Here is an 11,534-nt window from a genome sequence, read left to right on the forward strand (position 1 = left end):
AAGCGAGTACACCAATGTTTTGGCTCCGATGCTATGAGCCTGGTTTTTTTTCTCCTCGGCCAGCTACACCAGTGCTTTAAGTTTCCTGCTCCAGGGGACCCCCTCGAAGGGAACTGGAACCCCCTAGTCCTGAGGGACTCGAAGCCCCAGTAGTCCTGGGGGACTCGAAGCCCAGGACAGGGAGCTTTCCCAGGGACTTGAACCCTGTTGGGTGACTCAAACCCCTCACCAGTGACTCTGTGAGGGGATTCGTACCCCTCATCAATAACCCCAAGATAAACAATTTAAACGATGCCTTCACTCACCCCAGGGATCTTGCCTCGAGCCCCTGACGGTCTGAGACCGAGGTTCTCCCCAAGAACCCCTCGGTGCCGGCTGGAGATCTGTCGACTGCAGATCTGTCGAGGCTCAGAGGTGAGCTCCTATCTGGGTAGCCAATAACTGTCACCAAAATTCACCAAAAAGTGGGTAAAATCAAACTCCTTAACACCCAAGTAGTGGTAAGAAGTTATCAGAGGCCTGGTGCACGGGGGATGGGCTCCACCTGGCGTGCACACCGTTCACTACAAGTTCGCTGCTTATATGCAGTCACTGCGTGGGTATTATAATTGTTCATTACCATAAAACCTTCCCCATGTTCCCAGGTTCAGTTTTTTTCTATGATCTTGTTTTGGCTATAGCTGCATTCCTAAGGCAGATGTCTTCCCCTTATCTTCCTTCTGTCCTTGATGAGAAAGCAGCTCCTGCATACCCTGTTTCTATGCTAAAAGTACACAGACACAGCAGAAATTAGATTAACGCTTTTGGTACCGGTTCCATGACAGGACTGAGAGCACATCTCTGCACCTGCCAAGGATCTGGGCTGGAAAGGATAAAAGAAAGAGTGCAGGACATGAGGAAGGGAGAAAGGCTCTGTGGAGAAAGGACCAGCCAGGCTGTCCTGCATTACCAGCCTGATGGGCTTTACCAAACAATGAACACCAAGGTTTCTGAACAAATGACAGGCATTTATTTTACACTGAAGAAAAAGAAATTAAGATGTCAACACCACACCAAGAGTCAGAGACAATCCCCCAAACATTTGAACAGCAAAAACATTTCCAAGGCAATAAAGCAAAGGAAACAGCATTACATCTGGAATGATGATGGAAAGCCAGTGGTTTAGCTGCTCCCTGTTTCCAGTCATATGCAGTAAGTGCTTTATCCTAAGTGGATCTGCTTTATGCTAACTGGATCTTCTGGCTTCCTGGTCATAGCTAAGGCACAAACTAAGACACCTGATAGTGCTCTTCAGCTTGTGAAAGAGCAGAATGTCAGCTCTGTTAAAGAGCTCAGACTAAACAGCTTGTCCAGTGCTGAGAAGCCTGGCTGATAACAGCAGCAAAGGGCTGAGCAGAGAAGTGTCCCCCTTCCCTGGTGCCAGCAACTGCCACCAACAGAGCTGGGAATGCTCCAGTGCTGGAGACAGAAATCACTGTGTGTCACCTTAGCTTACTAGTGGAAGGACAAACCTCAGAGAAATGCTCTCTTCTCTACATTTCAGTGGTTTATGCTGATAAATTACCTGCCCCCCCCTTTTGCACATGACCTCTTCAAAACAGCTCTCGTGGCTGTAACCCAAACTTTCCCCCAGCAACAGACTGAAAGTCTCTAAATGCCAAGAATGTCCCCTTCCAGGCTCTTCAGAAGAAGCAGAACCCTGGGTTCCAGCCAGGCCCCTGCTAAGTGCCCCAGACCACATCTGCAGTGCTACCTGGAGGTGCAAGAGCTTGGGGACAGTCATGTCCTCTCATCTGCAGTCTCTCCGCAGCACAGGTCGCTGCTCAGGGCTCCCAGAGTTTCTGCAGAGGAAGTACTGGTGGCTGAGGGCTGCTTTGGCTGAGATGCGCTTGCTGGGATCATACAGGAGCAACTGCTGCCAAGAGAAAAACCCAGCAGATTTAGGATTTTTAAAACTGAGTGAGTGATTGCACCTGCACACAGCTGGGCCCAGTTGCAGATGTTGGTCCTGCCTTTTTCCTTCTCTGGGCTCCAGGAGTCACCCATAACTGAAGTTACTCTGGGGATTATGTAAGAAGAGTTCCTTGACTCCCAGTGCAGTGGTTCCTAGAGGAACTTGCAATGACAGTCCCTCTTTAGACTAAGACTGAGTGAGCCCTATTCCATGATTTGGTGCTTCTGCAAAGTCAGAGGTGAGCACTCAACCCAGATCAGCTAGACTTCCAGATAAATCTCAAATATCCCTACTCCTAGCCCAGTTTGAAAACATCCTGTCTATCCCCAGGCCCTGTTCTGAGCCCCCACTCACCGTCAGTAAGTCTCTCCCATCTCGATCTAAGTTTGGAACAATGTCCTTCATCTCCTTCCTTGGCCACCGGGGAAAGCTGCCCTTGTAGTCAGGGAGCTGGGTCACACCAGGCCAGGTCACCTCAGTGGGAGTGCCCAGGGTGCGAAAGATCTGGAAGAGCTGATCGATCTCAGAGTCCCCTGGAAACAGGGCCTTCCTGGTCATCTGGGGGAAGAAAAGAAAAAGCCAGTTCCCACTTTTCCATCAGTTGTGTGCCCTATTTCCTGCTGCAAGCAGCCCTCTGTCCCAGCAGGTGCAAACACCTGCACAGACCAGGGCAGTTGCAATGCAGTGGCTGGGAACATCACAGGGGTCTGACTGCTTGCTCCCACTCTTGGCTAGCTCCCTCCTGCCTGCTCTGCAGCTCAGGGACTTTGGGAAAGAGGAAAAGTGCTATTATACTGCAGAGCTAACCACAGCTCTTCCAAGGGGAGTATGGGCCCCTAGGAGATCCATTCTGCCATGCCACAAGAGTGCTTGTTCTCTGCAGCGCACCATGGGGACATCTGGAAGAGAGTCATCTCCTCCCAGGGTCAAAATGCTGCAGCAATAAGGCTGAACTTACCCCTTTTGCAAGGAGAGGCATCATGTTCCAACGTATTTGGAACTTTTGCCAGGCCCCCAGGTTTGTAGATTTCCTTCTGAGAGAAGGACCAGCTAACCCTTAGGGTGGACTTTCCATAAAGCACACCCAGGACAGGGTGGGAACACAGTATCCCAGATGTTCTATATCTCATCCCTCCTTCCCACTGCAGCTGCCTCCTCTGGCTCATGAAAGAGATTATTTAAGCCCATCCTACCATTTCTGCAAAGATACAGCCGATGCTCCAGATATCCACAGGGGTTGAGTAGTATCTGCATCCCAGCAGTATCTCAGGGGCTCGGTACCACAGAGTCACCACCTCGAAAGGAACCAACAAACAAAATGTGTCTGGTTTCCCTGGATGAAACCAATGGTGTGGGACCCTCCCTTCTCAGCTGTAATGCAGTGACTGTACAAATCAGAGCATGCTAAGGCCTTGCTGAATTTACAGACACTTTAGTGCCTGCAAGGTTGGGATTAACAGAATGACACACTCTGGAACAATTAAATGTACCCCGTGGAGAGAAGGTGGGAGCCCAGCTGGCAGCCTGGCCCCAGTAGACAGCACACTTTATGGGGACATGGAGGTCCCTTAGCTGCAGGTGAGGTTAAGAGCACATTCCATGGCTATGCCTCTGTTATGGATGAACAACTTCTGCTGCTGCTGCTGCTGCTCACCCACTCTGGATTATGTACCCCACTCGGGGAGCTTGACACTACCTCATGAGTGTACGTGCGTAGGGGGACCCCAAAAGCTCTTGCCAGTCCAAAATCAGCCAGCTTGATTGCTCCTGCTTCGTTAATGAGCAAGTTCTGCGGCTTCAAGTCCCTGTGGATGACCCTGTGCGAGTGGCAGAAGCTCACACCCTGCAGCAGCTGGAAAAGGTAGTTCTGAGGAGAGAAGAGATTTCAGATAAGGCCATGATGAAAACACTTTGAACTCTGGATTGTGTGAACCAATGCACTTTGGATCTCTTATAGATCTGAATGAGAAGAAAGCCCTTGTTACAGTGCAACATCAGGTTTATGGGCCACTACTCAGAGATACACACAAACTACTGCCACATCACATGGGGACAGAGAGACTCTGGTCCAGGCACTGTCCTTCTCTTCCACCCACACATTACTGTCTACAAAGGTAACTAGCAAGAGATCCCTCCTTTGTTCTCCAGCAAGACAGGCTGGAGAGCCTGGAAACTGCTGGGAAATAAACATTTCTGAGCAATAGTGCCATGAGAGCTTCCCAGTTAAAATGTTTGAGATCTGGGAGGCTGAGGAATCAGTTCCAGGCCCAGTCTGAGCAGTTCTGAGATGGGTCTGCCCAGCAGAAGGCAGCAGGGACATGCTGTCTGCCCTGCCTGTTGGCATTCCTTCCATGCTGTACCTTGACCAAGCTTAAAGGAAGCTCTCCAGCTTGGCATGAGTCCATGTACTTCTTCAGGTCCTGATTCAGATACTCAAACACCATATAGAGCTTCTTCTGGCTGTGTATGACATCCAGGAGCCTGTAAAAGAAGTACAGGCTCTCCCTTCAATATCTGCTCCAAACCTCTGCAAATGCCCAAACACCCCTCCTCCCACACATGCCTCTGCTCTGTTGGTCTTTTGGAGAAGAGAGGAGCAGTTTAAGGGCAGAATCTAGTCTGGGGCAGCAGCACTGTGTTGGTGAAGTGGCAGACCCATGAGGTATTGCTGAAAGCCAGGGAAGTTTAAGGGATTCCTGCATTTTGCTGTGTATTTTGGTCCTGCTATGCAGTTGGGGAAGGGCAGAAAAACCTCCTTGCTGCCTGCTCCCAGAGCAGGAGCTCATGGATGAGCTGGTGGGGAGGTGCATCCAGATCTTACCTGACTATGTTAGGGTGCTTCAGCTCCTTCAGCAGTGAGATTTCTCGGATTGCAGTGCTGGGGACACCCTCTGACTCCCTGTGGCAGAGACAGGCTGTACTGCACCCCACAACCCAGGGGGATCCCACAGCCCAACGGGGCTCTGTGTCCCTTCCTTCTTCCACTGTCCCCCAAGGGAGCATTTGAGTTTGGGGTGCAGCAGTGGCTGGGGTGGGCTGGGATGAGGCAGGAGGAAATGGAGTTGTGGGCAAGGAGAAGGAGGGGATGACCTAGACATGTAAGCGTTGCGGCAGATCTTGTTTGGAAGCACCTAAGGGTGCATTTAGAGAAACAATAATGTATTAATTTCCTAGGTCTTTTCTTTGGGAGGTCGGAGAAAATGAAAGCTCTTCGCCCCTCAGGCAGCCACCTCTCCCACTCTGAGGGGCCACCATGGGGTGTAGCCCCAGCATACTGGCTCCCAATCCAGGCAGACACCCCTCACTGTGCACACAGCTCAGGGATGACCCAGGGGAACAGAAATAAGCTTTTACCTGCTCAGTCCCACCCTGGAGGGCCAAGGCTGACCCTGCCTGGCCCCCACAGCACAGCCCTGAGGGAGATATTACCTCACAACATGGCAGCTGCTTCCCCCTGCCCTGTGCCGTGGACCCAGGGCCAAGTGGTGCCAGGTCAGGCCCTAAACACTCACACTCAAAGATTCTGAGCTGCTGGCTCAGCAATGGGTTAAATCAGCCCTTTTTTAGATCACCTGAAAGTTGGGGTCTTCCCTGTGGATCCACACAGCTGCCATGCCCATGAGACACCAAGCCCCCAAGCCCTCCAGACAACACTCCCTTTGGCTCTGCCTTTCCTGGTGCCACAATACACAAGATTATTTTAATCCTAGAGACACCATTTTTCCCCTCATGCGAGTCTTTTTTGTGCCTCCCACACCATACTGGGCACAGGCCTGGCGCCATGGCAGGCCCAGGACTTTGCCCCACTCACGCGTCCAGGCGGATCTTCTTGAGGGCCACCAGCTGCCCCGTGCGCTTGTTGCGAGCCTTGTACACCACACCATAGGTGCCCTCCCCAATCTTCTCCACCTTCTGGAACGACGCCTGGATGGCCTCCATGGGGCTGCCTGGGCCTGGCGATGGCACTGGGGGCAGCTGGCACCGCGCTCTGAGGGGAGGGAAAAAAGCGGGAAACAGAAAGGGGAACGTGGGGAAAGTGTTTGAGCCCCCCAGGCATTCCCTGAGGTGCTGCCAGGGTCTGGGTCCCACCTTGGTGCTCCCTCGGCCTTGAGGGAGCCCTCAGGGACCTGCCTGGGGCAGCTGTGGGTGGACAGGGCGGCCTGGTTGGCTTTGGGGTGTCCGGGGAGCTTCAGGTGGACAGAGCCACACAGAAACCGCCCAGAGCTGGTTGTTCTGCTGCACAGGTTGTGCAGTGTGCTGGCTACAGCCAAAAATTGAGGAAAATTGATGTAAAGATGCACTTTGGAGCCTCAGGAAGAGCAGCATGAACTGCACAGGGCCAGGGGAAGCTCTCCTGCTCCATCTGCACAGTGCTGGGTGTCAGTGGAGTAATTAGGTTCATAATTATGGCTTTGCTGGGACATGCTGAGGGCAAACACCCAGCAGAAATGTCTTTTTTGTTGTTTGGCTGGTTTGGAGGGGGAGCGGGAGGTTTTGGTGTGGGGTTTTTGGTTTGGTTTTTTTTTTTTTTTGTGGGGTTGGGGTTTTTTGGTTGTGTTTTTTTTGTTTTGGTTTGGTTTTTGGTTTTTTGACAGGGTTTTTTGTGGGGATTTTTTTGTTGGGGTTTTTTGTGTTGTGTGTGGAGGTTTTTTATTTTTTGTCTTTTTTTCCCCCTTTTATTTTGTCTTGCACAATTGTCCCTTCAACCTCCCAACATGGGTTGTGCTGCTCAGTCAGCCTTTTGGACAATGTCCTTGAGGGGGAATTAATCATTGACTTGATAGCTGGCAGAGGACGAGATTAAAATAATCTTTATTTATTGTGGCATCAGGAAAGGCAGAGGCAAAGGGAATTTCATCTGGAGGACTTGGGGGCTCCATGGCTCTGGGTGGACATGGGCATTGCAGCTGTGTGGGTCCACAGGGAAGACTCCAACTTTTAGGTGACCCAAAAAAAGGCTGATTTAACCCATTGCTGAGCCAGCAGCTCAAAATCTTTGAGTGCAAACAAAAAAGGCTGGAGATGGCTGCAATCCCCTGCAAACCACAGGCACGGCTCACTCCAAATTTGGGGATTTCCACAGTACAGGAGAGTCTTCTCTCCCTTGCACAAACATTTGATTCTCATGTGATATTAGCAATGTTCCGTCCTTTTGTCAATGGTTTAATATAGCTGTGTGGGCCTGGCACTATGTTCTTCAACCAGAGTGGCTCTGATGTAACTTCATCTCCTTTTTTCGCAACTTTTTTAAAGCCAGCCACTTCCATACACACCCAGTACTTAGGAGGAGGAAAACTGAATTTTCTTACATCATCTATAGGGTTTATGCAGGGCCTAACACATCTGACTTGGCAAGAAAGAGGGATTTAATCAATAAAAGAGAGGCTGCCTTCTTTTTTCATCTTTATTTAGGAAAATTTCAATAAAAATCTTTAGATACTTCAAAAATAGTGATTTAAGGTCTCTTAAACTTAGTTGTGTCAAGGAAGAAAGTCAAGTACTCAGGCTACTGCAAATATTTATTTTAGAATTAGAATTAATCCTCCCCTTAGATACTAGTTCTTCCTACCTAAAGAGGCAGGTACAACTGAAAATAGTGACTCTTTGTTCTTGTTTCTTTGGTCAGTCCAGATAGGTGAGCATTCTGCCAGGAATGTTCCTGTGTGGCAGCTGAGTCAGGGTACCCCAACACAGGCACTCATGGGCCCACAGCCAGGCAGGGCTAATGAACTTTGTGTTAATGCCCTTTCCCCCCATCTGCCAAAGGTGAGCTGCTTAACTCCAGATTCAGAGACTTCTTCTGACTTCTTCATGTTGTGCATTTTGAAAGAAGCAGTGTAAACCAAGTGTTCCCTTTCCTTAACCACCCTTTCAAGCAAACAACAAACCTGCTTCCCAGAGCTATTTTCAGTCATGACAACTGGGGCAGGAATGGACAGCCCACAGTCACACACATTGACTCAGTCTTCAAATGTTTCCCTGCTCAGTGACTTTGCTGTTTGCTGCAGCAAACACACCTCCTAATTGACTTTTAACATATTTGTTGCAAATGGCAGTGCAAGGACCAGCGTGTGGCTGGTCTCAGGGCTGCTGTCAGGATGTGCTGCTTTCCCTCTGCTCCTGCCTCTCACTGAAGTATTTCCTCTGCTCCTGTATGGCTTGTTCTAGCAGGGCCGCATTCATTCCTTCCACGCAGGTCAATATTCGTGCTTTTACCACAGGACTGGAAGTTTCTGGAGAAAGGAAAACAGAGCAGCTTGGAGACAGAGAGTTCCCTCAGGCAACATATGACTCAAGCTGGGCAAATAATCATAGCCTGAGAACTTCAGGAGACCAGTCTGGCTGCATGCTGCCACTGATGTGAGCAGCAGGAGCAGCTTAATTCAGTGATGTGCTTTCCCTCTGCCCTGATGGCTACAAAATGCTGGTGACTGACACTGCACTCCCCTTGCACCGGGGAACAGTACCAGTGCCTGCCATCTGTCTACTTTGTGGCTGGATGCATTTTGGTTTTCCTGGGCTGAAAAGCAGCAGTGATGGGTCTGAGCTCATTTCTGAATACCCCTGTGCAGACAAGAGGGCTTAGAAGATGCTCAAAGCTGAGTGCAACCAACAGTCCATTGGTGGCATTCAAGTGGCAACATGGAGCTGCACAGAAGGGGCCAAATCTTTGTGACAGAGTCTTGGTGACACAGCCACCAGCTCAGTCTGCTCCCCTTCCACCCCTGCCAAATGGGGCCAACTCCCTCCTAGGCTGGGATCACTGAAATAACAATTTTCTAAAGGAATTTTGCAGCAGTGGCTTAGCAGGTCACTCTCCAGAGGCCACGTGAAGTGTGGCTTTCCACATGCCGCTGAGGACTTCTATGGCATGAATGTGAATGCTTTTTATCAGGTGTGGCCAAGATAACAAAGAATTTGTTTCACCATGCCATGGCTCAGCTCAGATCAGCTCCCCACACAAAGCACCAAGCAGCTGGAACACAGGGCACCCCAGGAAAGGACAACAGGGTGCCCTGCATGACACAGTCTGCCTGCATTCCTCACATGTCTGAGGGCAGGGATAATATATTATTAGAGCCTTTCAAGGATGGCAAAGACCAACCCAGTCACTTGCAATGAGGTATTGCTGCAATCTGCCACGTTTGGGGTGAAGACAGTCGGTGTGGTGGCTGGCAGTGATTCTAGAAGGCTTTTCAGCATAGGTTTCACAAGCCCAGCAATGTGGCTGAAATGCTTCCTGTTTCTAAAAAAATCTGTGCCAGAGGACCAGATTTTCACCAAGATAAGGGTGGCTCTTCTCATGGCCAGTGGGGACAGACAGGCTGCTCCTACCTTGAACCACACGCTCGTGTGATGGAGGAGCTGCACGAGAGGAGCCTAGGTCCAGGCTGCCCTCAGTGACTCAGGGAGCCCCAAAACAGCTGATGTACCATGAAGAGCAGCAAAGGGCACCAGTTCCCAGAGCATTTACCTTCCCTGTGTTCAGCCTCTCCCAGGACCATGTAGGAAGATCCCACTTGAGCTTGGAATGGCTCCACAAACTTGGTGTCAACACAGACCTGGTACTGAGTTGAGTTGTGCTGCATGGTGAGAATGGCTTCAGATCGGGCCAGGTCATAGCAGCATAACCTGGGAATGATCAATTTGGGAAGCTCAGCTGTGCAGAAACCCAATTACAAACCAAAAAAGGGGTGTTCAGTCAGTGAAGGAAAGGCCTGGCCTGCAAAGAGAGCAGGGTACCCTTCTCACCTGCCAAATGTCCTCAGTGTCTTCCCCTCAGGGACCGAGCTGTTGATCTCCCAAGGGAAGTAATAGACACCAGCACTTGGCAGCATCTCACACAATGGCTGACCTGCAGTAAAGCAAAGGGTCTGACTCCATGCTTCTCCAGTACCTGATCCACACTGTACGTGACACTGCCCTTCAACTCCTTCCTTGCCCAGGTTCCACCATCCAGGGGGCTGCAAGAGCTTCACAGCTTCCCTGCTGAGTCCTAATGCAGCTCACTGCGTGTGCCAGGCTCAGGGCATCCTGGCACAAAGAGGAGCTGCACAGTCCCACACAACCCAGCATGAACTACAGGCAGCTCACCAGGTCCTCTGGGTCTCCCCCAGGCTATGGATGAGTTGAGAAAGGTTCAGGAAGTGGGGAGAATGGTGACTGAGCAGTTCAGAGACTGTGGCATAGCCTCAGCTGCTGGGGTGACAGAGTACTATGCAGCAAGACTTAAGGAATGATCCCAAGCCTGTTCCCTTACTGCAACATAAAAAAGTGCTGGCAGCGTCAGATCCTGCAGCTGGAGAACAATAAACTGGATCCAAGCCAGCCTAGTTTCATCAGAAGTCTGGCAGGGTTTAGCAGACAGTGAGGAGTGAGAAGGATTAATTCCAAGGCAAGGTTCCGGTGGGACCTCCTGGGAGTGCCTGCGGTGAAGCAGGGCTGGCACAGGCGAGTCAGCCACAGCAGAGAGCACACAGGCAGCTTCAGCAAAGTTCTAAGCCTGCCCAGTCAATGCCATAGCCTGGCTCCTGGCTGTGCCCTGAGGTGTTTTTTTTGGCATTTTCCGGCTGATCTCCCTTGCAGGCTGTGTTTGGATGTTTCCATGTCTCATTTACTGCTTTTCTCTCTCTCTCTCATTTTTTTTTCTTTTTATCTTTTTTCTTCTCTGTGGAGGACCCCAAGAGCTGCACAACAGCCCAGGCAGGGACTCCTGCCACTCACACAAGTGGGTCCATCGCTGGGCATTCAAGGACCCCCAACACCGATTACTCAGCCGAGGGGACAGTGAGCTGACACACGTGCTGTTGCTTTAATGCTTGGTGTCCCTTCCCCACCCCACGCATTGCTCACGGTGTTGCCACCTTGCAAAATGCCCCACGGAGGACTCTGTGGGAGGCTGGGGAAACCAGGGCGATCCCGGCTTACCCCATCTCTGCACATGCCTCCCTCTTGGCCTGCGGCCCCACAGTCCCATGCCAGGCTGTGGACACCCAGAAAACCCCTGCGCTGGAAAACCCCTCTGGCAGGGTCCCAACCCACCTCCTCGCCCTCTGCAGCTCCGTGCATCCCCGCCGCACCTAACATTCAAAAAGCAGCGGCAATTCTGCACCTCCAGAAGGGCAAAGGCTGTCCTGTACCGCTCGGGTTTTCCTCCTGTATCCCACTGTGCAGCAAGGTGGATCAGCCAGGGATGCAAGATGCTCACCGCGCATTTCATGCACTTTTTAACGTATGGAGTCACTTGGGTTGTAAAAGCCATACCCCAATCACCACACACCCTGTGCCCACCCAATGCGCTACCGAATGCATGCGCCAGCTCCACTGCAGGACCTTGCAGAGAGATTTGAGGCAGGCCCTGCCCCAAGCGCAGCCCTTTACACGCAGATCCACAGCATTATCAACACCGTACCTAACGCATGCACAAACGCAGCCCGCAAACGGCACTTAATGAGCTGTTTATTTAATTAGCTACTCCATGCCGATGCCGGGCGCTCTCCCAGCGCGGCTCCATGCACACACAGCGCGATTTAAGGCACCGCTCCCCGCACACCGAACGCGCGCTCACCGCTCCGCCATC

At 51.2% G+C, this 11,534-nt stretch overlaps 3 protein-coding genes across 6 annotated transcripts in view; 1 reads left to right on the top strand and 2 right to left on the bottom strand.

Moving 5' to 3' along the window:
* Nucleotides 1–1,759: 1,759 nt before the first annotated feature.
* On the bottom strand, nt 1,760–5,893 carry CDK3 (cyclin dependent kinase 3). The gene is made up of 7 exons (XM_005424562.2): nt 5,766–5,893; nt 4,776–4,853; nt 4,315–4,435; nt 3,651–3,821; nt 3,148–3,249; nt 2,309–2,512; nt 1,760–1,915 (listed from the first exon to the last, which is right to left on the bottom strand). The coding sequence occupies exons 1-7, from the start codon at nt 5,891–5,893 to the stop codon at nt 1,790–1,792; spliced, it is 930 nt and encodes a 309-aa protein (XP_005424619.1). The 3' UTR covers nt 1,760–1,789.
* Nucleotides 5,894–7,344: 1,451 nt separating this feature from the next.
* Nucleotides 7,345–11,528, bottom strand: TEN1 (TEN1 subunit of CST complex). 4 transcript variants are annotated; one of them, XM_031059972.1, is made up of 5 exons: nt 11,523–11,528; nt 11,067–11,120; nt 9,707–9,809; nt 9,429–9,586; nt 7,345–8,187 (listed from the first exon to the last, which is right to left on the bottom strand). In XM_031059972.1, exons 3-5 carry the CDS (start codon nt 9,790–9,792, stop codon nt 8,048–8,050), a joined length of 384 nt encoding a protein of 127 aa, XP_030915832.1. In that variant the 5' UTR covers nt 9,793–9,809; nt 11,067–11,120; nt 11,523–11,528; the 3' UTR covers nt 7,345–8,047. The 4 variants fall into 4 exon arrangements, with proteins under 4 accessions (XP_030915832.1, XP_014163961.1, XP_030915830.1 ...); XM_014308486.2 differs by lacking the exon at nt 11,067–11,120; XM_031059970.1 differs by lacking the exons at nt 11,067–11,120; nt 11,523–11,528 and adding an exon at nt 11,367–11,474.
* ACOX1 (acyl-CoA oxidase 1) overlaps nt 11,249–11,534 on the top strand; it is a 21,141-nt gene continuing 20,855 nt past the window's right edge. The window contains 1 exon segment of the mRNA XM_031059913.1: nt 11,249–11,362. Within this exon segment, the coding sequence (XP_030915773.1) occupies nt 11,249–11,362 (114 nt within the window).

Source organism: Geospiza fortis, unplaced genomic scaffold, assembly GCF_000277835.1.
Source record: "Geospiza fortis unplaced genomic scaffold, GeoFor_1.0 scaffold244, whole genome shotgun sequence".
Lineage (NCBI taxonomy): Eukaryota > Metazoa > Chordata > Aves > Passeriformes > Thraupidae > Geospiza > Geospiza fortis.

What these genes read in the sequence shown, in the direction of transcription:
- TEN1 (XM_031059969.1), bottom strand. Translation starts at nt 11,169, where the DNA reads ATGCGCGGTGAGCATCTTGCATCCCTGGCTGATCCACCTTGCTGCACA. An exon ending in CAGCCTTTGCCCTTCTGGAG is followed by an intron (nt 9,810 to 11,066) that starts GTGCAGAATTGC and finishes GCTTTACTGCAG; the next exon opens with GTCAGCCATTGTGTGAGATG. An exon ending in AGAGGCTGAACACAGGGAAG is followed by an intron (nt 8,188 to 9,428) that starts GTAAATGCTCTG and finishes TCCTTTCTCCAG; the next exon opens with AAACTTCCAGTCCTGTGGTA.
- CDK3 (XM_005424562.2), bottom strand. Translation starts at nt 5,893, where the DNA reads ATGGAGGCCATCCAGGCGTCGTTCCAGAAGGTGGAGAAGATTGGGGAG. An exon ending in AAGAAGATCCGCCTGGACGC is followed by an intron (nt 4,854 to 5,765) that starts GTGAGTGGGGCA and finishes TCTCTGCCACAG; the next exon opens with GGAGTCAGAGGGTGTCCCCA. An exon ending in ATGGGAGAGACTTACTGACG is followed by an intron (nt 1,916 to 2,308) that starts GTGAGTGGGGGC and finishes TTCTCTTGGCAG; the next exon opens with CAGTTGCTCCTGTATGATCC.